Source organism: Barbatula barbatula (genome assembly GCF_947034865.1).
Source record: "Barbatula barbatula genome assembly, chromosome: 19".
NCBI classification, from domain to species: domain Eukaryota; kingdom Metazoa; phylum Chordata; class Actinopteri; order Cypriniformes; family Nemacheilidae; genus Barbatula; species Barbatula barbatula.
Genome location: NC_136782.1, coordinates 18,838,000 through 18,864,417, shown reverse-complemented (window position 1 = coordinate 18,864,417; position 26,418 = coordinate 18,838,000). Strand labels below are relative to the sequence as shown.

General features: G+C 37.6%; 1 protein-coding gene across 6 annotated transcripts; it reads right to left on the bottom strand.

Annotated features, from left to right (window-relative positions):
• Positions 1-621: 621 nt before the first annotated feature.
• Positions 622-13,386, bottom strand: zbtb32 (zinc finger and BTB domain containing 32). Of its 6 annotated transcripts, none has more exons than XM_079481693.1 (5): positions 13,275-13,386; positions 8,338-9,313; positions 5,110-5,210; positions 1,897-2,070; positions 622-1,136 (listed from the first exon to the last, which is right to left on the bottom strand). In XM_079481693.1, exons 2-5 carry the CDS (start codon positions 9,222-9,224, stop codon positions 907-909), a joined length of 1,392 nt encoding a protein of 463 aa, XP_079337819.1. In that variant the 5' UTR covers positions 9,225-9,313; positions 13,275-13,386; the 3' UTR covers positions 622-906. The 6 variants fall into 6 exon arrangements, with proteins under 6 accessions (XP_079337819.1, XP_079337821.1, XP_079337823.1 ...); XM_079481695.1 differs by having other exon boundaries at positions 13,255-13,382; XM_079481697.1 differs by having other exon boundaries at positions 1,897-2,067; positions 13,275-13,369.
• Between the last annotated feature and the right edge of the window lie 13,032 nt (positions 13,387-26,418).

Here is a 26,418-nt window from a genome sequence, read left to right as displayed (position 1 = left end):
AATACCAATGCTTATTTTATTGCATTTAATATCCTATGCTATATTATGTAATGCTATATTATGTAAAGCAAACGGGACGGATGAGAGCAAAACAGTCTATATTGGATTAAACAATAATATAAAAAAATGAAGTCAGTTCATAAGCTTTGTAAATATTTTGTTACTTTGATATAGGACAGAGAATTGTGAAAAGGTCGCCACCTGCTGACTTTTTTTGACCAGCTTTAAAAAAATGTACATCCTGATTTTTAAGTATATTAAGATAAAGTTACTGTAGTAAAAAATAATGTTTACGATTGTCAAGTTAGATTTTCAAGCAATGGCAAATGTTTATCTGTACATTTAGTATCAGCTTTCTTGAAATAATCGTTTTACGGTATTCTGTGATTTCAAAGGAATGTGCTTTACGTGTCATTGATCTTTATAAAGACTTTGTTGAAAGTGCTTGTCATTCTTGCACCCCTTTAAACATTTGTATGTCTGCTTGACTTCACCTGTACTCACTAAGTGCACAGAACATTGCTTCTGCCATAAGAGAAACTTTCTCCTGAGACCCGATCTCCCCATGTGCAGACCTTCAAAGAAACCTGCTTCACTTAAATCACTAAGAAACCTGTTGTTTCCATAATAGTATAATGCTTTTATTAAAACATTGTGTACACTATCAAAATTATAGACAGGGTGAGTGCTCAGATAAATGGCACACATTTCATCAGCTCAATAAATTAACATCAATTTGTTTTTGCTATTGGAACATTAAAACAAGCAGGTAACCCATCACTGGTGTCCACAGGCATGTAATATATACGATATATTTAAATATTTGTCTAATGGCTCTGTTTGTTTTACCAACAAATATATGCATAATCTCAAAGTTGCAATCACTATTTAACATTATAAAGATGCTCAGATGTGACAGTTATATAGATATGTGCTGTTCAGATTCCAGTCTGGAGGGAAATCCTGGGTGGCATGGTTCTTCAGATGTTTCTGCATGGCTGCTAAGCTGCTACAGTACTCCAGACACATGGTGCACTGGTATGGCGTGGCACCGCCGTGCGTTCGCAGGTGTTTTATCATAGCAGAGTAGTCGCGTGAACGCTGGCCACATAGCCGACACTCGAATGGCTTCTCGCCTGTAAGACACGTGCAAAAAAATGACCTGGGTGTATAGGTCTACTATAAGTCACAGGAGATGCAAACTAGACAGTATGTAATATGTTTCATGGGAAAACAGTGATTTGTACACTTCAGATGTGATTTTCGCCTGCAAAATGACCATCGAGCAGCACTTATTCTGAAAAATAAAGGCTACCAAGAGGTTCTTTGTTAGCCTGTGTGGTTTCATAATGGACTGAAAAAATCTCTAAAAGTTAAAGTGAATCAAAAGGTTCTGTTGCACAAAAAGTTGATTGTAGTAGATACATTTCTTTGGACTATATTTAAATTTAAGAAAAAATTGTCTTTTAAAGTTGTTTTGGGGAACAAACATTTTTGTTTTGTGGAATCGCTCCTAATAACCCTTCAGGCATCAAAAAACGTGCACTTTCTATAAAACGGATCTTGAATTTGCATAGGTCTTTTTTAATAACTTGACTGGTTTCATGATTTTTGGGCCGATATTCCTGCTAAAATAAACATAGAAACCACCATGAAACGGTTTCCATTAGAATACACGTACAACCCAATAGCTTCTTTCAATTAAACCATTCCAAAATCCCTTTTGTAGTGTGTTTTGGGAATCTTTCCAGTAGGATTTTACATCCCACCAATATAATCCATCGCATATCAGTCGACACCATTACAGTTTCCATTAAAACGAAGACAAATCCCATTAAAAACATTGGATCCTTCATGGTTTGTTTGGCTGATATGGCTTACAACTGTGAGCTGTACCTGTATGTACCCTGTGATGTGTGTCCAGCTGGTGCTTCAGACTGAACCGTTTGCTACAATGTTTACATGGGTATGGCTTCTCTCCTCCGAGACCCTTGTGTGGCCGCAGAGATCGCTTATCCCGTCCTCCTCGACCGCAAAACTTACACCGGAAAGTCAGCTCACCCGAACCTGCTGCAACACAGGAAGAGAGAGTACCTCTTTACCTCTTTACCGCTGTACTCAAGGTAAGGTAAAACAGAAGCTTAACTATATTTAAAGGTGTTAAATATAAGGTGAAACACACACAGAATTGTATTTTGGTCTCAACACCAAGGTCTTATAGGTTTAGGTAGCAACACTTCTTATAAACGTGTGACAAAAATAATGATCAAAGAGCTCCATGTCATAGGTATCTAATGTGGATTTATCATCTATGCAGTGGTCACATCTCTGGCCCCTCATGGCTGAAATGTGTGTTGTTAAATGCGTTGATGGAGGTGATAATGACTGTTCCACCCTGCGTAAATGCCACATAACCACAACTCTTCTTTTTCACTTGGGGCCAGTTTAAGTGCAAATGAGAACATGCATTTAGAGAAATAAAATAAAAATGCACTTAATGTAAATACACACAATTCAAATTTGAAGTGCGAAGTCGTGCGCTTTTAAAAGAAAAATGACCAGTCAGCATCCAGTTCCAATATTTCGGACTGGAGGTTGAGGGATGTTAAAAGGTCTGATATCATGTCAATAGGAACAGAAAAGAAGATATTCTGAGAAATGTCAGAGTGGTTTTGTGTCCATACAATGGAAGTCAGTCGGGGGGGTTGAAATGACACGAGGATGAATAGATGACGGGGTGAACTACCCCATTAAAGACTTTGCAGGGGGCATAGTTTGGCAGTGGGAAGCCGGGGGGCCCCAATTTTAGATAAACACATCCTGTGGCAACTCTCTCTTGGTGTGTGGCCTAGTTTAAACCTCTCCCTGTCCATATACATACGCACCACATCCTCCTACAGCTCAAAATGTGAAAAACGCTTGGTTAACAAATTTTTGTGCCTGTATATGCAAAAACAAATTATTTGTGACAATCGCTTGGACACGTGAAAGCTTGTATAACCTTACACTTGTGAGCACGCTGTAGAAAAGACGCAAACCTGACCACATACAAGCATGACAGACAGTGAGCGAACCTATTTCTATAAATGTACACCCACACATTCCCACATGCCACACACACACACACAAACACACAGACAGACAAACACACACACACACACAGACAGACACACACACATTAAGCCAGGATGCAGCACAGTTATGTTTTTCTGCAGAAACTTGCGCTTGACTTTAACATTGAACAATGCGATGCCAAATGCATTTGTTTTATATATTTGAAAAGAGGCTTAAAGATTTTATTGCAACTGGTATGAAATGTTAAGCAGTGTTCTTGCATCATTTATAAACTCTTTTAACAACATTTGTTTAACTCAAAAGCGAGACACTACGTGAAACATTGGTGCATTTCACTATCGAACTGCTGAAGGTGATTCACCACTCTTGAAATGGTTAATACTTAAAGCACAAACACGTTCCTTCACATTATCTTTCAACTTCTCAAAAATATATAATAAATCAAATATGTTACTTATTCACACAGAGATAACAACTATCACTCTCGACCCAAAAAGTCACGCACGCAACACACAGATAAAAGCGACTCTAACCCCAATCTAGACGAAAAAGTCAACACTTCTCTTCGGGTACTGTATTCAAACGCCCATGAAGCACAGAGGCGCTCGACCACAGGACTGTTCTCTGAAGCCACAGTTTTCTCTTCTTAACTTTTTAAGTTTAACAGTTTAAGGGTTGAATTATTTCTGCTGTCGTTCATTTTACACCTCTATGGGTTCACTGCATTTAAAAAATATATTTTCTAAAAGGACACAAGCTAAATATCACATCAAAAATACAAGCTAAACCTGTGGTTCCTCTGCTATGACATCTCTGTGAAACGGGGAACCACTGACATCATAGGTGGTAAATCATATCATCTTGAGACGTTAAAGTCAATTGTAAAACTGTCTGAATTGAATTCTTAATAAAGGTTTGTTTGCAGATGCCACTTGATATTTTGTATGTTATGCAATGAAACACAAAAAGTATTTTAAAGTGAGATTGGTCTATATAAATACACATAAAGCCACTGTAGATAATGTGGTACACGATGAGCTAACTATTAAACAAAAATGTCTTGAGTAAAAAATGTAATCTTTAGTTTTCCTGTAGCTCAGTGAGCATTGCGTTAACAATGCAAGGTTGTGGGTTGGATCCCAGGGGATTGCAGATACCCATGTAAAATGTGTATGATAATGCAATGTAAGTCGCTTTGGATAAAAGCGTCTGCCAAATGCCTAAATGTAAATGGGAAGGTCTGATGTACATTCGCATTCATTCATCAGCAGATGCTGTCCAGACGAGGGAGCATTCAACGTTTGCCTTTAAGGGATAGTTCACACCAAAATGGAAATTCTGTTATCGTGTCATTTCAGACCTGTATGATTTTCTTTCTTTCTCAACACAAAAGAAGATATCTTGAAGAATGTTGTTAACCGAACAACGGCAGTACCCATTGACTTACATTGGTTCTGTGTCCATACAATAGAAGTGAATGGGTTAATCTTATCTTGAGTTTTGCAGAAGAAAGAAAGTCATACATGTTTGAAATGGGTGAGGAGCGGGTGAATGGACGAGACAAGACGGTGAGTTAATGATAACAGATTGTTCATTTTGGGGATGAATGTTCCCTTGAAAAGCCAACAATAAACATTTAGTGACTTTCATATATCTGTCAATCTATAAATCTTTAGCCTATATTATGCGCCGGGTTGCTTATGATGTGCTTTTGAAAGATTCATAAATCTGCCTTTAAAAAGAAATTCTCTTGACAATCCTTTCTTTTCAGCTGCAGCGGACAACATCTATCGTAACTTGCTGCAGCAATACCATACATACAGTACACCACATTTACATCCTGTTGTGGGCATCCATACCTCTGATCATGAGGATAGGCCCATATGTTACGACTGTATGCTAAAAACATAAGATGCATCCAAATCAACGTCAAAGTCGTGCGTTCTTGTTGCATGTATGTTCGTGTCAAAGGACTGCACACATGTATGATTGCGATTAACGATTGCACACGTGTGCATGCAGTCGTGATGTTACCTGAGGCTGTCGAACCACTCATCGACCTCCAGGGGTTTTCCAGGGCCGTCTTACCGCAGTATCTGCAGCATATCTCCCTCTCCTCTTGTACCTTCGGCTTCCTGTGGAAAATGTTGTCATGTTTATTCTTATTAGAAGATGTCCATATTTTCCACGCATCACTGATATAAGCTATTACGTGTAACTTGAAACGAGTCATCGAGCATTTGACAGGTGTTTTTAAATCCAGCTGTTTGATCTGGTCACACAAATCACACCTTCAGTTTGGTCGCACCTCAAGTGCTGCATTTATACACATTCTGGTGATCGCTTAAAACCACAGATCATTTTGAACAACAGTTTATGGGCAGTCAGAATCACACTTTGTAAGACACACATGAAAAAATAAAACGTATTTAAAAATAAACAGCGTTAAGTTTCTTCTAGGTGCTGCTTTTTAATGATATTTTCCTTAAAGGGTAAGTTCATCCCCAAATCTGATTTGGGTGAAAGGCCTCCTCGCACTTTTTTGCCCAACCGAATGCGCATTTGTCGTAGTGCTCAAGTGAACGCGCACCATAGACTGACAAGACACAGAAGAATATATCGAATAAAAACGTTTTTTGGTTTGTTTTCGCATATGAGGTATTGTCTTCGCTTAAAAAAAATTTTTATCGAGCCACTATGAGCGAATGGACCAATTAAATGATGTCTTTAGTACTTTCTGGACCTTGACAGCAACTGTAACCATGATGTCTATGAGGAGACCCGGAAATCTCTCGGATGTCACCGAAATATGTTTATTTGTGCTGCGAAGTCGCCATTCGACAAAAGAGCACAATGCGCATTCTAAAAACACGTTTCACGTCATCGCACAAATTAGATTTTGGGATGAACTTATTTCTTCACCCCTATTTAGTCATTGCAAACCTGCATGACTTTCTTTTTTCTGCAGAACAAAAAAGAAGATGAAAAACAAAAAACTTATTTTGTGTTACATCGCATGAAGACTCATTTACATGAGGGTAACCAAATTCCTTTAAGGCATCATGCAACAAGTCCAAAATGTTGAATATCATATGTGGTTACTTTGCTAAATGGATTTGCATTGAAAATCCCCTCGGGTCTAGTTGATGAAGTAAAAATGTCTTTTAAGAAAGCGCTTATAAACCCATGAACACATACACATACACTTTATACACACATTCTGTATTCACACAGGCAAACTGCACCATTGCATTTCGGCTGACATCACCTCCTTCTCACTAAAACTGCAGGAGCAAATGTTTTGTGCTCAAACAGCAGGAAACTAAGCTCGCAGACACTGGTTTCCTCTGCCAGAGGAGAGCAATCTGCAATGCAGTGCGAAGGAAAAAAGATCTGATCGTGTGCTATTCAAAGGTTTATCTCCGAGAAGATAAATCAACAGCAACCCGCACAATGCACGTACCCACAGGGCATTCATAGATCTCACATCAATTCAAATATTACGTGTACATTACTGTATTATCCGTGAAACGTGTTATCGAATCTTATCTCTGTGTGGGTGTTTGGTACTGTTTTTCTGTGCGTGCCTGCCAAACAGTGTAATGGATACGTCGGTTGTTTCATTTCGCCACTTATTGAGCAAAAGCAGAAAACAGATTTCTGTTTGAACAGAGCACCTGTTTGTGTGTGAGGTTTGGAGTGGAACAGCTTTGCCTAAGAATGAACCAGAAATAGAATATCCTGCTATGAGGGTGGATGACTGACTTTCAGATTTGCTGTTCGTGAAGTCGGGGACAATTCGGGGGCTTCCCTTCGTTTCGGTCCAGATAGTAAAATGCTGTTTTCCAAAACACTCCTGTATGCGCTGCACACCGTGCGATGTCTTCTATGGAGGCTCAAATGCCTTTTAGAGACATTCGAGTGGTTTTAATGCTACAATTCATTATTGTATTTGTTATCTGTGCACGAATGACGAATCACAATGTTTGATGGTGTTGCATCTCAAACAGAGGAGATTTTGAGGTACCCTCATTTTAATAGGAACCCGAAAGACTATTCATGTACTGTAGGTGGACCAAGGGGGCTGCCTGGAGAAAATGTGTCTGTTGGAAAGTACAGAAAGACAAGAAAAATCACCTCACACACACCAACAAACACATATGCGTAAGGACACACAAGTCCTAATGTGCGCAGTTACACGAATGCTATACTTTAGATAAAAGCATTTTACCTACAGTATAGCATTAGAGTTTATATCTCCTAAACTAAAAATGCTTTTTTTACCTGTTTTACTTTCTCCCTTTTCATTTTTACTTTTAGTGAATATATATATATAAAATGTAATTCTCTTTTAATACATTAAAAATATTGTTTGATATAATAGTTGCAACTTCTGTATGAACGTCAAAGGAGAGCCTATTTATCTATAAAAATGTAAATCATAAAGTTAAATATGAACTCATTTACATAGTGGTCACTTTTCTGTTGCACTTGCTTTAGAAATATTTGTGATCTGCCCAAATTTTTAAACGGATGCAAAAATACAGTTACAAAATAACAGTAAAGAAATCTAGCGTGTCTAGTTTTCAGGTTGTGCGCTTTTGGTTATGACTGTAAATGAATAAGTAGTTTACCGGGTTAATGGGGTTTGCTGACTACAATGTGGCTTCCTGTTAAAATAATGTTAATATCATAAGATTAGTTTAACGGATGGCCCGGTTAGCTTAGTTGAGTTTTTGGGACAGCTAACGTTAAATGTTACCGATGCTGGAATATTAGTACAGTTACATTTGTTGGTCATGTACATGTGTTTTTATACCATGTTTTTCAGAGAGAACCACAGAACCGAGAACAGCTGTATAGTGCTGTGTTTATAGAAATTCTGTCAACATTTATTCATGTCTTTCCAAATCTGTATGACTTTCTTCTGTCGAACACAACATATATTTTGAGAAACGTTGGTAACCAAACGACTCCTTTGACTTCCAATGTATGGACACAAAACCACTAAGACATTTCTCAAAATATCTTATTTTGTGTTCCAGAAGATTCCATATCAAGTTTTTGAACAACACGAGGGTGAATAAATGATAACAGAATTTTCATTTTTGGATAAACTGTCCCTTTAACTATATGGTTCCACATTTGTCATAATTTTCTTATAACACAGTTCCATCTATCATATCGCATACGGCAAATAAAAATTGTATCTCCGAATAAAAATAAATCATATTTAATTTCAACTAAATGCAAAAATCCTACCTCTCCTGATCCTCAGGCATGGATCCTGTTAAAACGGCATTAATAGAGGCGTTCTTTCCCCGCAGGCCTTGAATAAATTGGCTGTCTTGAGAGGAAGGAGAGTGTATGAGATTATGATAGGGGTGAAGCAGCCCTGTGAAACCCATGACTGAAGAAGGGACCTGGGAATGAAGCGAGTGATGGAGAAAGGGGTAGACTGGGGTGGGGTACGGATACGTGAACATGTGCTGGGAGGTGTGGAGAGAGTGAAAGGTCATTAATTCTCTGTAGTTGAACACCATGCCTCGAGATGGGTTAACCGAAGGCCAACACAGACGCGGGGAGGGAGACGGAGCTGGGGTGGCAACGGCGGTCTCTCTGGAGGATGTGAGAAGCTGAGGAGAACAACTCTCATGTTCTTTATTTGAACTTTCTTCTTCAAGGTGGTCTTCATCCAACGAATACCTTTTTTTTGACAAGTGACCGCCTTCGTACAGTTTGTCATCTCGGTGTGAACTTTTTTTCTGTTTGATAGGAGACTCTGGTCTCCTAAGCTGTGCTTGACACTGCTCAACCAAAGATTCGACCTCCAGGTACTGAGCGCCCTTCAGAAGCTCCTCTAGATCATCTTTGGGGACCTCCACCGATTCGCTGTACACGTAGTCCAGGATCTGCTTGAAGGTGCGGGGAGAGACGTTTTCTATAGCGTAGCGGTACCCCGGCGTTGAGTTGTGCTGCTTTGTTAACAGACGCTGAAGTCTTTTGCTGGCCAAAGCCAGAATCAGAGCGTGAGCTTTGAACGAACGGCCGTCCACGGTGAGAAGCGTGTCGCAGAGGGTCCCCGCCTCACGGAGCTGGTCTGTCTGATGGAGAAAAGGCACGTGGTGAGGGTTACGAATGCGGATCATCTTCGCTCAGATGGGAAAAGATAAAGAGAATGGTCGGGATGGAGTGGCGTGATCGGGTTTGCCGTCGAGCTGAGAAATCTCATTTCAACCTATGGATGAATAGAAAATAAAGGTTAAGTATGTTAGGAGAACAGTGAATGAATCTGAAAAGTAATTTATCACTTGAACTCAGGCATAAAGACATGAAAGATTGGGAAGTAGGCCTGATGTCTTAAGAAGTCTTGTTGAAGGAAAATGCTTTGTAATTAAATAAAATTACAAACGAGAAAACACAAATGAACACTGTATATATGGCCAAATTGAATGAAAATGCTAACTCTATTACATCAACACCACAAATTTCATAACCATTATGTTTCCGTATTTTCATCATATTTCCATATTTCATATTTTAATCATTGGAAATATATCATGCATATTTGCAAAATGTTATTTAAAATAACATATCAAGAGTTCATTTGCAGATAACTATTTTTCTATTGTGAATTCCAAGTTTTATCAATCAAACTGCTGTTTTGAAAGTGATAAATAACTTAGAATAAGAAAGAATTAATAACTAAAAAGAAATAGAGTCATATAACAAAATAATACACAATAAAACATGATTTATTTAAAACATTTTTAAAACGACGTTTAAACTTTTATCACAAATAAATGTAACTAATGTATATTTTATATTATATTTCAATTGCCCATGTCCGTAAACATCAACTACATTCTTATTTTTATCATTTACCATGATCAACTTTTATCCGTTAGTTTTATGTGAAGTGCTACTTGGATTTTTAACATAAACTGACCTTTAGCATTTTAAAATGAACAGCTTTCTCAAAGCCATTCTTACATCACATTAGGAGAACAATAAAGCAAACAGAAGATGCTGAGCTGTAGATTATCTAAAATAAGCGGATCCTACACTTTAGTCTTAACCTCTATCATAGTTTAAGAATCTTCAAATGTGAAAAAGGCACGAGTATCTTTCAAATGACCTTGAAAAAAAGCTAAACACGCAATGTGTACACACTATGAAATATAGGTCATTCCACTAAAATTCAGACACATATTCGCATGAACAGAGAGGGTATTTCTGAACTCATCGATGTCTCAACACCTCTAACCTACTTTCAGCCATCAGACATGTAATTCACAAAATGAAAGTCTGGCAACCTTTAATCATTTCTATCTAAGAACACATCCAACCATAAACTAGAATGTCATTGTCTGAGAAGAGCAGAGAGCGGAGGTGCAGCCGCGTCTGGCCACGTCAAGAGCCGAGGGCCTTTCGCATTTTGCGTCAGCTCTGAAATTCTGCTGTGGAACCTTGAGATGAAGCCACAGACCTCCTTAGAATGTGAAACTGTGACTAATGCCGGTACGCTGAGGCTCGTAAGAGTTCAAGTTTGTTTGATCAACAACAACAGTATCAAAGCCATACAGTAGGTTGGTTTAGATATGCATCTACTGTAGTAGCATTGTGTTGTGGTGTCTAGTGAAATGCTTTGTTACGATGCAGAAGATCGCAGGATTAATAGGATTAATTCCACACAATTGCACAGAAGTAAAACTTCTTTAAACGTTGACGGTCTTGACAAAGAAACCACCCGTCGCAATATTTCATGAGAATGGTCAAACGAAACGCAGAACAACTCGAATGCAAATACCTCAAATGACTGTAAGCGATTGACATCTTAACGTATTCAACACCAACCTGTTGTTTGCTTTCCCTATCGATAAACAAAAAAAAACGTACCGTATCGAACGCAGACAAAAACAAATTGCTGATACAATCACTCCTCCTCAGCTCAGACGCAATGGTGACGGTTTGTGTGGAAAATACTGTACAGAGATGACGATGTTCGATCTTCTTATTACTAGAATTGATGCTTAACCGACTTAAAGTGAGAGACAAACATGCATCACACACACACACACACACATAATGCAAATTATTCCAATACAACAAAAAAATGTGCATATCACATCCTTTGCATAACCGTCCTAGTTTTAACTATTAGGAGTTGTCACAAACATAAGGTGTACAGTAGTTCACAATAAACGTTTAACAGAATTAACGTAAACAAGTAACAGAATTGGCTCCAAACCAAAATACAGACTTCTTGGTACGTTCGTTCATTAGCATTAGCTTGCATGTTAACACAAACAATGAGTAATGTTTCAATAAAAAAAGTCTAATAAGTCATAATACTGTGTTGGTTGTTAGTCATATGCTTTGAACAGTCATTGTCCCTTTTAAGCATAAGTAAGGTTACCCCTACCATGCATGTACATAAGTTAATCGTAGGAAAGAAATAAGATGCATGCGGTTTGACTGAATGGTTCTTTGTGGAACCAAAATTGGTTCATTGATGGCATCGCTGTGAAGACCCTCTGAAGCACCTCGGCAATTCCATGAAAATGTCAAGTTTACCGTTCTATAAAGAGGCACCCCCTTCTCCATTCATTGGGTATTATTGCTTCAGGATTGTGCATTTTATTTCACATCAATCCCACATAGTTTGTCGTATCCCAACAAATGCCTCCTTTTTTGTCACATCCATAACGCTTGTTTATTTCCCTTTTTAAGGGTCACAGACTGACAATTTTTTATGTTTAGACTCTACCAACAAGGGTCAAGAAAAATATAAACATATGGTTCAATATTCGTAACAAATCTCTGAGCATTGTTATGTCACGTCCATAACGCAAAATGTCACGTCTATAACGTTGGAATTGCCCACCTTTATTTTGAAGAGTGTATATATATGGAAAGAAAAATACATGAGCAAAAATACAGAGAATAAATCGATTTATAGAATAAAAAGAAACAGAAACGGGTATAGAGCATGTTAATGTCAATTCAGTCATTTCTGCATGAAAAGACCATTTAATGTGAGCGAGCAAAAAAACAAGTTTCCAAACTGAGGCGATGCCGAAAGCCTCCAACATATACGCACTTGCTTTAAGTGATTGCACAGTGAAAGCTTCGAAATTGAATGTACGTGAAGATTTATCAACTACAAAAAGAAGGACATTTAAAAACTAAATACATTTAAAAAACTTTCCAAATGATCAAATAAAATATGAATATGCATAGTATGTGCAGAATGAGAAACAGGAACAACTTGAACGCAGTTACTCTGGCAACTAGAAAAATAGATATAGCGAATAGTTAATATTTGAACGGTTCTTTATTTGAACAGACTTGATAGACTTAAAAGCCGAGATGGCTTTTTCGAGACTCTTTGGATATAACCTTGAGTGACTTGGTTGAAAACCTTACTTTCTAAAACAATTTCTGAGAAGTATTCTTATGTGACGTTTTGCATCGGATAGGAAGACGCATCGTCAGTTCGTATACTTTCATCGCCCACTTCTTTTAAACGCCAAGTGCAGCTGAATTCTCAGTTTACCATAAGATTCAGTAAAATGAAACTGACAAATCTGACTAATATATACAATAACAATTTTGAGTTTGTTGAATGCGGTCACAGAAAACAAACGGCTTACCTGTCCTGCAGGCCCTGGAATGTTTATGGTGACCGCGTTCAATTTGACGCACAAGTCACATACCGTCCCAACGCCGAATCGATCATTTCTTCCATCCTACCTCATTTCTACAATGCAACGTTAATAAAATGTCAAAATGGCTTTCCTAACAGGCATGAGCTCTGGTCACAACGGTCTACGCTCTATCGGCCAACCTGTAAAGCAGGCACGTATATAGTTCAAAAGCAGGTGAAAAACTGCAAAAGTGCATCGGTCAGGCCCACGAAACAGAGACAAAGGCTCAGCAAGACAAATACGCCCATGAGTAACAGGGGAAAACCTGTCTGCCGTGACACATCCTCTCCAGGCCTGCGAAGTGAAGACCTCAACACTCTGAAGCTTGCACGAATGCTCTTGTAACCAAAAGATGTCTTTCCTGATACACAGTAGAACAAAATGCACTTCTTGATGGAGGAAGAGAACAGAGACACAGAGAGAATGAGAGAGCGACAAGATGAGGAAAAGAAAGATCGACATGACTCACAGAAAGTTTCAAAGACGTACCCATGCGCTCAAGGTGAAGGCTGCGATCTAGATTGAGCGAGTGCACGGAGAAGCACTTACGCGCACTGCAACCTCAACCAGTGATGCCATCGACCAACAGAAACCTACATGTGGGTGAGATACATCAAGTCCACCTCTATACTTTAGCCAGCCCCTCCCCTTACACCTCTGTCATTTGTCATTGGTCTTTTTTTCCTTTGTTGTCTTTCTTTCACTATGTTTTTCTGCTTTAGAAATCAAGTGCATCTGTTGACTGATCAGCCCATCTAACACTTCACTCAAAGCTGCAGATGAGTCTGGGATCAGTCTACAATGCTTTAAAAATGTTGGGTGGTTTCAGTCGGATATGGACAAAACCCAACTGTTGGGTTTAAATGAACATTCGATGCGTTTTAACTCAATGCTGGGTCAAAAGTAGAATTTAAAACCAACAGGCTTGCCTATAATTTACCCAACCATGGGTTGAAAGAACCCACCAGGTTATTTATCGTGGGGTAAAAGCATCTGCTCAATGACAAAATGTAAATGTTTTAGACTGTAGCCATACAAGATTAGGAAATGTTAGACACAAACTATACGTAATTCCTCTTATTTCAGTATTCCTGTCAAAATATGGTTTATATTGGAGTATGATGGTGTACAGCTATCTGTTTGAGTTTGGGGACTGAAAAAGGATAGTTCACCCCGAAATAAAAAATAAATTTATCAACACCATAATAATGTTGTAATGTTGTTCATATCTTCTTTTGTGTCTCACAGAAAAAGCCATACAGCCTTGGAAAGAGAGGACGGTGAATAAACAGCATGATGAAAGATTTATTTATATTCGGCAGAACTATCCCTTTAAGATTATTGGTATTAGCTCAACATAATAACATTTCGGGAAAATCAACTGGAACAGGATTGAAATGATCAAAATAGGATTAACAATTATGTTTATGTTTATCAGACATGATTTAAAAATAACAGGGTTTTAAAATGAGACAGATACAGTTAAAAAAGACATTATACATAAATATTGACAGTTTGGGCATGACCTGCTTTAAGCTCAAACTCTGCAGGACAAGATCGTACATATTTTGTACATCTTCTAAAAACTATAGAAAATACGTAAGGGAAGTGAATGATTTATTATTGTATTATTTATTGTAATATTATTATTCTTTCTATTTCAATCTTCGACAAAGTAATTCAATATAATTCCTCGGTCTATAACAGTCCTCGGTCAGCACATCTGTTAACTCCTCCCCTACTAGTGTCAGCTCTATCTAAATGAAATGCCTGCTTTTTTGAGATCAAATCAAGTTTGCAGTGGTAAGGCCACAGCCGAATTTATTTCTCATTCGATATTCTCTTTCATTCGGAAATATGTAAAATCACATCGAGAATCAAAATCACTACGGAAATTCAATTTTGGCCAGAGTTTCCCAATTCTTAAAACAATTAATCATGTATGTAAAACAATACTATTCATAATAAAAACAATTACGTTTAACATAATTTTTTGTTAAAATAAGCATTTATTTTAGTCTTAGGGTCACAGTCTTAATTTAGCATCTATTTTAAATACATTAAAGTCATATACTGTATATATAAAAACGCGAACAAGCGATAACTAATAATATTAACAGAAGATAAAAATGGAAAACTTTAACAAACAAATTCAAGCCCAAATGTGGAGGTTATCACACTCTTTACACCCAAATGCCCGGCAATTTTCCAGTGCTGATGTGACTCTCTACTTCACGTTTGTCATCTGCCCACTCTCGCCCATGTTCCATGGTCACGAAATATCAAGTTGTGGAAAACAGCCAGTTAAGGACTAAATGTGATGAAGAGATATCTGTTTCTCTGGCCACAAGTGAAACTGTTGAAGAATCACCTTTCATGTCATCACCTTACCTCTCCGAAACATCCTTCCTCTAAACACGTACACATTCACACATGGCTCTTCTGGCAGACACCTCTGTGGGACCACAGCCATGATATAATCACATTTTGCAAAAGTGAATGCATCAAAGCCTCATGGGCAACTCCATATGTCAGATAAGAAGCATTCTGTGAAAATGAAAGTAAGGTGTGGAAACTGCTATCTTATCATTCATCCGTGCGAAGGCTGGAAATCTTTATCAGCTAATGGTGTTCAATCATGGAAACACAGGTTGAGAAGATTTACACTTACCTCATTGTGAAGAAATGCTTGTTTTTGTATGCACACGTTATTTAGATGGTGTTAGGGTACCATCATAAACTATCAGTTGTTTCAATGCGGACTAAATGTGAAAAGAATACAAATTAAATCGCATTTATTGCTACTTTCTTCAGTTGTTTTCATTGCACACCTTTGGTTACTTTGATATGAACCGCTTGTAATAATGGCAAAGTTCACTGTAAAAATGGTTTGTTGCATTCACTTAAAGAATGAAGTTACCCAGAAAAATTTCAACTTAAACATTTCGTACAATTTTGCATCAAATTTAAAACGAATATTTTTAGGTTGAACTGAAAATTCTATGGCTTCACTAACTTGATCTGTCAACAAATCAATTTAGCAAAAAAGGTAAAAGGTCATTTCCTCAGAGATGCTTTTTTATTTCCCGTTATTTAATGCAACACAAGCATAAGTACCTGAACATTTCTTTTCTGAGAATAAATCACAAAATGTATTTTGTTATATACGATTTGTTCATGGAATTAAGAAACTTTGAGAAACTGTTCAAACTTCATCATCATTTTTAGTCTGTAACTGTATATCAACTGGAAACTTAGAGAAACCACAACTACGAAAATCCAGAGACACGCGTATAACTGTTTGTCTCCTCAAGCATAAGATCCTTTCAGGGCACGTTCAGGTTGAGTTTTCTGTAGTGAGACTAACATTGCTGGTTGCTGGTTTGTAGTTGCTTCTTTAATGGTCCAGTAATTTCCAGACTCACCCCACTGTGTGAAAGAAATGTCAAGTTTTGCATACTGTACCCAACGGTTCTTACAGCCACATGAATCTGGTGATGCACAGTGAAACTGTACTACAACAAGTGAAACCCCTCAAAAAAGCTAAATCACCTTGAAGAGACACTCCAATCCTCACATCTCCCCCTCTGATGTGTTTTTATAAGAGGCTTTCCCCACCACTAAACCTATTCACTGTAGATGTGCTCACTCTGAAATGAAATTCTTTATTTTCATCTACAGTATGCCTTCATACAGGTATGTCCTTTATTCCTTTTTATTCAAAGTGGTCACTACCAAGGTCAGCTATACAAAAAGCGCTTTATGCATGGGGTTTGATGGCATAGTCAACACGGGACACTAGTGTATCATCGTATACTCAAGTGGACATCTGAAAATACGTTTTAAAAACATTAAAAAAAATTCAAATCTTGTTTTTCATGCACTGTAGAGCTATGAAACGTAGGAAACTTATCCTAAACAACTTTGTCAGGCATTAAAGGGTTAGTGAATTTCTTTCATAGGCCTACTACATGTCATTCTAAATACACATTAAAACATTTCAAGCTTAAAGGGATAGTTGAAGGGAAACTCAAATCTGCTGTTTATTCGGATTTATTCGGGCTCCGGATTTACCAAACAATCTTCTTTGTGTTTTTACTCAAGAAAAAAATGTCACCTACATCTCGGATGGCCTGGGGGTGAGTAAATATACAGCAAATTTGAGTTTTTGGATGAACTATCCCTTTAAATCAGTATCTTGTCTCATGGAATTGAATCCGTATGAACAAAAACGACCACAGTTATCCGCTAAAGGATATTTTATTGACATTAGGAGTGCCTTAGCATCCAGTATATAAGCTAACACAAAACTAAGATTTTCATTTCATGGTTTCTTTAAATGTGTCGGGTTAAAGTGTATTTATAAAATAATTTCATGGAAGATTTGGTGAATGAGGTCAGTAATGTCATTCACCAAATCTAAAACACCCACCAAGATGATGCAATTGAAAGTTTAACCAATACATATGCTACTTTGCGAAAATTTGATACATACAGTATATGTTAACAAGAAACATGTGCATCAACGTGAATACATTAAAAAATAAGTTAAGATACATGACAGATAAAGCGTTTGGAATTGTATCTGTAATCTGTAGCTTTGGTCTCTCTATCACCATCTCTGTTTGAAACATACAATTGCAGATTGTACGTGATGCATTTATGTTTACGTCGGTTGAACACAAATGAAATCAAACCGACAATTCCAGAGAAATCAGATCCGACTCATCACTATGAGATCACAATTGCTGGGTAAAACTGGGTAAGAAGACTGTTTACAGTTTTTCATAAACTTACTTTATAACAGAGTTTTGTTTATTTTATAAAAAAGTGACAGATTAAAAAAAATCAGAGGTTGTTGCTCACTGTTTCAAGCCCAAAATCTGATTCCGGTCTCTACACCTCCATCCTCAAAAAGCCACAGAACTAATCATTCATATTCATATCATAAATAGTACAAGATTTCCAATGAAATCTATCAATTGTTTAAATCCTTAACACATTGACGGTTTCAACCCAGTATGTTCACTTAAAAACAAACTGAATTAAAAAGTGAAAATATAAAAAGTATTTATAAAGTAGCAAAAAATATTTTGCATCCCTTAATCAGTATATACATTATATTACAATGTATTCATCTTGAACCCTGCATACTGATGCTATTAGTTAGAAAAGGTAGAAATATAGACATCATATCGTGATCCCGCCTTCCTAGCAGCTCTATCTCTTGTTATGGCCGATGGGATCATGACAGCCCCATTTCTTGTTTTTGTTTTGGAGGCACATGGCCATTACTTGGGCCTCCATCTTAGCCCCGCCCCCTTGTTTCCTTACTCACTATTATGGACGTGTCGTCACTTTACTATGTGAACACCACTTGAGCACGCCAGAGCAAAATATTCAGCAAAATGACATACAATATCAGGAAACGCAATTCCGTGCCAAATTTCAATGTCCAGAAACACCCAATTCCTTTGTAACATTTAGGTATTTGGCAGACGCTTTTATCCAAAGCGACTTACATAGCATTATACAATACATTTTACATAGGTATCTGCAATACCCTGGGATCCAACCCACAACATTGCGTTAACGCAATGCTCTTGACATTACCAAAGTGCAAAATGGTTTTACTATTACTCCGATAATTATTAGTATTATTCATAATTATGAGTATCCTGCAATGCAAAGAGAAAATAATGCATTTCAGGCACCAAATCCAGGGGCATCTAATCAAAGTCCTATATGCACACATATCCCCTTGAAATAACAGGCTTTCAAATGAATGAAATATGACAAGCAAAGAAAATTATAGCACAATCACAAATGCATTTCTTCATATTCCATTTTAAAACTGTTGAGCTCCACAATAGTGTAAAATTCTTAAAATGAAGACAATTGGAAGATCCACTAGACACATTGACATAAACCAGGATAGAAGATGTAAGGTATATAACAAATCAAAACACAAATTAAGTAATGTAAGTAAAATAAGAATGTCCAAACGATATTAAAAAACCCCAAACAAACCATAATAGTTTAAAAGCAGCAACAAATAATTCCAGAAGATGGGCTTTGTGTCCTTGTTAAAACTGGTCTTTATTTTACACCACTAACCCAAAATTTAGTTGGAAGGAATGGCGAATAGCACACACACAAACCAAATTTTCAGGCCAAGAAAACCCGAACACTCCAAACAACATTGAACCGAAACCAAAAAATAGGAATTCCCAGCCAGTAAATGGGCAAAAACAATGCAAAGCAAAAAATGATGTTACATCACAAGGTTCAGGCAAACACCACCTTAATGAACAAAAACTGAAAAGAAACAAATATAGAATATTACAAAAAACATCATCTGCCCCAAATTAGTTAAACACCTCCACAACAGTCAAACAAGGCAAAGCTACCAGCGTTAAAGGCAGCCGAAGGATATTCACATTCGTATAAGAGGACTAGAATTATAGTTGGTCATTCATAAGAGCGTACGGCGACCATCCAGTACCTCTACAGTGAACCCTATAACATAACAGTGAATAACCAATAACATTTCAAACAACAGCAAAGCAGCAGCTGGCAACTTCTGCAAAACAAGTCACGCTTGACTTCTTACTCGTTGAACTTGAAGTCTACTTCTGTAAGTCAAGGACAAAATATACATGCTGGCATTCACATACCCATGACAGATTTGGAGGCCAATCACTACTAACAACATAATTAATTAATTTATATTAATCATCTTAATACACATTCAATCACAAAAGAAATCTATGCAAATAAAATTAATTTAAATAAGGAAAATCTCAAACCCTAAACCTACCTGGGGAGCAAGGAGATACCTACACTACACCACATCACACCACACCAACCCAAATCACATCCGAATGATGCCAAGAGGAAGCTTAGCATCTCACCTGCGCTCAAATAGATACCCAATCACTAGCCACCACCCACACCCTTAAAGGGACATACTACCACATATATAGTCTTGCACTTAGAAAACATAGCGAAACTATGGCTATTAGGTGAGTGTACAGATGCAAATAGCGAATTAACATTAGCCCAAATGATGCAAAGAAACTACTTGAGCACTAGTTAAAACCCACATTATGCAAAATAACTAACTGAGATTAAATCATTTGCTGACAAGTGCCCCCCCCCCCAGTAATAAAATCCCATCTGCGCCCCTGAATGTAAATATGTACTTTATGCATTGAGCTTGAAGCATGAAATCATTTCAAAAATAGCAACACATATTCAGGAAGAACAGACTGTTTTCAGACTAGCCTTACACAAACCACAGGCACACGTATAGCTCAGATAATGGCTGTAGCGTGCACAATGCATTTAAATGTCATTGTACATGCAGCCTGAGAGCAGAGGCCACCGGTAAAGTGAGTAAAGGGTCTTGACATTAATATCAAAGGCCATAGTTTGGATATTAGTCAAGGACGGCACTTGCACAGTCGCGATTTTGACCGACACCCCGCATAGCTGAGTCACTCTGAAATAACCTGCATCATTTGCAAACACATACGTGTGATATGCATGGTGCGGTATGTGTGCAAGTAAAATTGAGGAGAGAACGTAACACTCTGCTTCTGAGAAAAGCATTTGGCAGAGTTCTGCAATGTAACTATTTGTTTTGTTGCATTTGTATGCTGAAGTTGGATCCAGCTGTGCAACTGCTAGTCTACTGACCATGGAAAGATAACACACAAGATAAACAAGATTACCCACGTAAACAGGGGGTTGTCGTGGTCTAGGTTGTGATATACACAATGTTTTCATTATTAATGTACTATGAAACAGAGGTGGACAGAAAATATTTTTACTCAAACATTTTACCGCAGTAAAAGTAAGAACCTCTACTAGATTTCTTGCGTGCTTAAGTATTAGATGTCAACAAAGTGTAAAAGAACCTATTTATTAAATGTTGTTGAGTTAAAAGTACGGTATATGCTTTAAAATGTAGTAAAAAGAAGTAAATACACTGATAAGGAACAAAACTGTACTCGAGAGTAAATACTCAAGTATAAGACACCTCTGATAAGAATTTGGGATAAAAATCGGTCGATTATTGCAGATGCGTAAGACAAGCTGACAGGAAGAAAAGGTTGTCCTGACGTCATACAGGGTTTGGCAGGGTTTATCAGTTGCTATGCGACTCACACATGTAAACATTTGTATTAACAGCACACTTCTTTTTCGATATTAGAGGCTTTGACCCATAGTGCATTTGAGGTATACCATTGAATCCATGACTATGATGTTGGTAGGGCCATGCTTTAACTATGGAACACAGCTAAATGCAACCTTTTTTTGCAGGACCTTGTGTTTCCTGTCTGCCACATTCTTGTACATGTGAATGAATCTAATTAAAAGTTTAGTGTGACCGCAGAATAACTGGAAAAGCAACATAGTGTTGGACCAGACCAGATGTGGGCCGGATCTGGGCCAACACTATGTTGGTTTCTGGGATGGTAAGCAATCCATATAGCAACATGCACACCTTTAGAAACCAACACCCTGCCAGTTACCCACAATACTCCTGCATCATGAAACTATGCACAGTAACGTTTTCTTCAGAAAATGTAGCTAGTTTTACATTCAAACCATGTTTAAGCAAAAGTAAAGTCGCTTTGAAGTGTTATTAAGGAAAGTTTCCGCGCTAAGTCTTGCTCTTTCACTTGGGACCAAGTCTCATCTACCGGGGAATGACAGATATCTCTACCATACATCAAATTAATATCCGTAAAATTTGGTACAGTACATAGGTACATGGAAAGTACATCCAATAAAACATCCTGAATCGTTGGGCAAAAATATAAAGCGCTCAGGTACGGCCTCTGTACGTTTTCATTTTTGTGAGGAGCTGAAGGACACAGTTATACAGCAAATATTTATTGAACCTGCACAAATCCGCTATATTTACAGCTACCACATTAGCAGGTCAACTGTGAACTGGTTACAAAAACCTCAAAGCTTTAATGAAATGGGCCACTGTTTAAAATTCTAGGAAGCCGTAGCGTGTGAGTCAACACCATCAACATGTCTCAAAGTTGGGTGTACTCATAATGCAGAACGGAGCCTGAGGAGACCCCAGATGAAAAACATGCTAACCGTGCTAACCACCCCAAAGGAGCCAAAATATATTTGTTTTGCAAAACTGTCTCCAAGGCCCTATTAGATTAGATGCTTTCAGATTTTAAGTATTATGTGCGTAACACGTATATTATGCCATTGTATCCTTATCGAGAAAATCAACGTGTCTGGGACCAAACTCTACAATAGTTAAGTTTCAAAAGCAACGCCTTTCCAAATGACTAACACTTACACAAAATGCATGAATGACAAGCAGTTCCTGGCTGCCACAGCATTCACCAGAGACCAGAGCAATAAACACAAGCCAGTCAAAAAAGCAACGAATGTCGAGAGTTGTGGTTAAGAGAAACGTAGAGTGAGAACGAGAGAAGCTGAAGAAGGAGAAAACACGAAACACATAGTGAGCACTGAATGTGTCATGAATGAATGGTGTACGGGGAAGTCTCCTGCCACGGTTCATCATAAAATTCGCTGTAATTTTGGGTTTTTGATGCAGCGAGATGAAGAGAACAATGGAGACCAGCTTGGTTACTTGTTAGCAATACCATTGTACGGGAAGTGTGACGATGAATGCGATTTTCCATTGCATGCAGCAATAAATGCTTTTTGATACGTAATGTATTCTGAGGTTACCTGCGTGTGGCCTCATCTCCAGGTCAAAGGATGTCATGAGAAGTGCATGTATTTCCTGTTGAGTTAAGTTAAATGTCATGCAAATTAAATCCATACAGTACATCAGCTTGTTGTGGGTTTGATACCCAGTTAACACATTCTGAAAAAACTATAGATCGAATGCATGTACAGTATGTTGCTTTGGATAAATGTTTTTTTTTATAGTTTTTTATTGCTGACTTTATAGTTTATACATTGGGTTGGGGGTTAAATGTAAGAATCGGAAGGAAAGCAGGAAAAGCTGTCAAATTATTATTCTTGGTAAGGGAAACCGAAGCAGCCCTGATCCACCCAGTGCACCACATGTTTCATACAGTAATGTTTACGCCAAAATCAAAAGCAAAAAAGAAACTTGAAGGGAGAGTCATTCTTTACTCATCCCCATGTTAATCCAGACCCGAATAACTTTCTTTCTTTTGCAAAACACAAAATACATTTTGAAGAACATTGGTGAGAGCATTGGCCCACATTGACATCCATAGACACAAAGTCACTGAGACATTTCTCAAAATATGTGTTGCAGTTTTTCAATGTCATGAGTGTGAAAACACATCCATGCTTTTTAAGATTTTTTTCACGCACAACTGAAGCATAAGTGTTTTCAGATGTTACAGTCTGGATTCACATCTTTTGGAAATCCCCTAAAATCCAGCAGGAATGGAGTGATTCCAAAAGGAAATGTTGTTTTCAAATAATGTCCCAATATAACCAAAAATGCCAGAAAATACTGTATATTCATTATAAAAATACAATATAAATAAAAATGTATAAAAAGAAAATATCATAAAGTTAGTAAGTTGTCTAGCCAGTAATATTTTGGGATACCAGGAGAACAACTATTGCATTTAATCTTAAACCCATTCAACAAACTGTTTCTGTAATAAAATATACATAAAACAAAATATTAATATAAAATAGTATTATTATAAATAATGACATTATTAGCCACTAGCCAGACCACACATGCATCATATCTGTGTCTAACCTTCAGGGGAAAAGAAGCAACATGTAAGTCCATGAAGTTAAATTAAGGGTTGAGGTTGTGGAGTTTTCTAGAGTAAATAGTTCCTTCTCTTTTTGCGTGAAACACCTCCAGCCCACCCACTCCAAGAAATAGTTAGGTTTCTTGTTCCTAAGAAACGCCAGCGCTCACCACACCCTGACCTGCATCAGAAGAGAAGCTTACTGAAGAACATACAGTAGGGTCTCCCAGAGTTGCGGTCTGACTGGAGGTATTTCCCTGCACGTTCACCCATGTCCATCATGCATTCTCACAGAGTTAAAACACCACAGTTGTTTTATATATATATGTATATACAGTAAAATCCTGAAATCTAATAAAATTAACACCCAAAGTGTTGTATACTCCAGCTTCTCAAAGTGTGGATTAAATATACACTGTGAGAGTTAATTTGACGTTTTTAACACTGCAGTGTATGGAAATATGAACACGTGTGGACAGGAACACACAACTAAAGTCTGCTCTTACATACTGTACTAGCTTATAAAACTAATCACTTTTCTTGTATCTTATTATCTTATTAGCTTAACATAAATACATGAAATATGAATGTGTTTAACTACCAAACTTTACCTATTTGATGTAATGTGTGAATGTCTTCGGCAGGTTAACTAGCTAGTTTTATAAGATCTTGTTTTCCGCCTGAAACACACTACAAGTAAATGCTCCAGCGTTGTTGTGGACTGCAGCTACTACTTTCACCCGCATCCATCTTTAAAAATGAACTCTTCACCAAATGATTGCCTTAAAATAAAAGTATCAATAAATATCAGCTTTTCAGTGAATATATACTCACGATTGTCATTACACAATAACACCAAAAAGTGCACACATATACATTTATAGATAGTGGCCGGTGTTGGATTGTTCTACATTATCAGAGTTTCCTACAGCAGCGCAAAATTTAATGAAATCTAAATTAAACCATCTGTTTATATTGTACTAAACCCTTGTCTAAACATAAAAAATGTCAGTCTATGACCCTTAAAAAGGGAAATAAACAAGCGTTATGGATGTGACAAAAAGGAAGCATTTTTGGGAGACAACAAACTTTGTGGGATTAATGTGAAATAAAATGCACAAACCTGAAGCAATTATACCCAATGAATGAAGAAGGGGATTCCTCTTTATAGAACATAAATAATAAGAAATGTTTATGTGTCCATTTAATGTGTGGCGTTATGGATGTGACAATCCTGAAAATGGCACTTGCCCGACTATGAAAAATCACGCACTAAAAATAAATCAAATCTTTTACAAATTTGAAGAGAGATCTCACATGGGTATTTGAACCACCAAATCTTAATATCTGTGATGTTATCATAGTAAAAAGCGTAATTTTTTCATGGTAAGGTTGACATTTTCACGGAATTGCCCCGCAGATTATTGTCAGCGTATCGCAGGCATTTGACGCAGAGCGAGAACGGTTTTAATATTCATTATCATCTTAACTTTCACTTTCTATAACTGTGAATGCGCAGCTAAGGGAAAGAACGTAAAAATAGTGGAGGGGGGCCCTTGTAGGTAACTGGCCCCGGGGCCCTTTGAAGTCATAATCCGTCCCTTCCTGAAACACAGAATGGGCAAGACATGTTAAAGGGGTGATGAACGCAATTTCATATTTTGGTTTTTGAATTAGGTAACACTTCAGTATAGGGGCCGCCATGTCACAGTGGAAATGCATACATACGACCAAATAAAACATACTCTGTAAATTGTCCTTCTGGTCGATCCGTTGGCTTCATTTGGCCGATGCTGGTTTTACTCTTTATGCACTTATACACTGTATTTATGCTATGTATAATAACTGGTCCGACGCGAATCCATTCCAAGGGGGTGGCGAGGCGAACTGACGAACATTTCCGCCACACGCTTGAGGTATTCAGCCAATCACAAGGCTTTGCTGAACTGGCCAATCTGAGCACACTGTGCTTTCCAGAGCGATGTGTTTTGTAAAAATGTTTATTGTAGAGGAGCTACAATAATGTACGGTATGTGAAAAATTATGAGTTTTTCCTCCTTAAAACCTATTTAAACATTATAGTGCACCAAAAACACAAGTTAATGATGTTTTTAATCATGTCATACTCCTTTAACACACACTCGAAGCAGACCAATCACAAAAGACTAACGCAAGCGACCATTCACAGCGTTTCAGAAGGAGGGATTTTATAAAACCAGGAATTCAACAGCCTCTTTTCGGAAAATCAAGTGCTGTGTCAGAAATCTCATACTGTGACAGTACGTACTGAATTTGAAGAGGCCGTTAAAACAGCATGTTCTATAGTATGAGTGAGAGTCATATTAATACATTTCGGAGAGACTGCATCCTCCATGTTTTATGGTCATGTGACCCGTATGCTCTTTGACCTATTAACAACAACCTACACATGCGCGTTGATAAAAACATAATTTAGGCACGAGATATTCATTTATCAGGACTAACTTAAAAACTGACGTCCGCTATATTTATTTGATTTACTTTCTAAATCGACCGTTGCTCAGCTCCCGTGGCATCATGGGATGGAGACTCACGCATCTCGGCGGAAGCTGTAGACCTCCCGGGATTTTCTCGCCTACTGTTTTTAGGCAATTTCAGACACAGCGAAGGTGATCGTTTAAAACACAGGTGAAATAAGTAATACCGGTATATAAAGGCCAATTGTTTAGCACATCACAAATATAATATAGACTTTAAAAAATAGGCAAAATAGGACCCCTTTAAAACTAGTTTTGCTTTGTGTAGTTTTAATAAAAAAACATTGTGTAAAAAAATTTATGAATATCAACTTTTCCTCATGGAATACTTTGTGAGCCTAAGGTGAAACCAACTTA

Bases quoted from the DNA above. Each gene is read 5' to 3' on its own strand.
- zbtb32 (XM_079481693.1), bottom strand. From the start codon at position 9,224: ATGATCCGCATTCGTAACCCTCACCACGTGCCTTTTCTCCATCAGACA. The intron at 5,211-8,337 runs GTAGGATTTTTG...CATTTTCCACAG, and splicing joins ATGCCTGAGGATCAGGAGAG to GAAGCCGAAGGTACAAGAGG. The intron at 2,071-5,109 runs GTAACATCACGA...CCTGTGTTGCAG, and splicing joins GAGTGGTTCGACAGCCTCAG to CAGGTTCGGGTGAGCTGACT.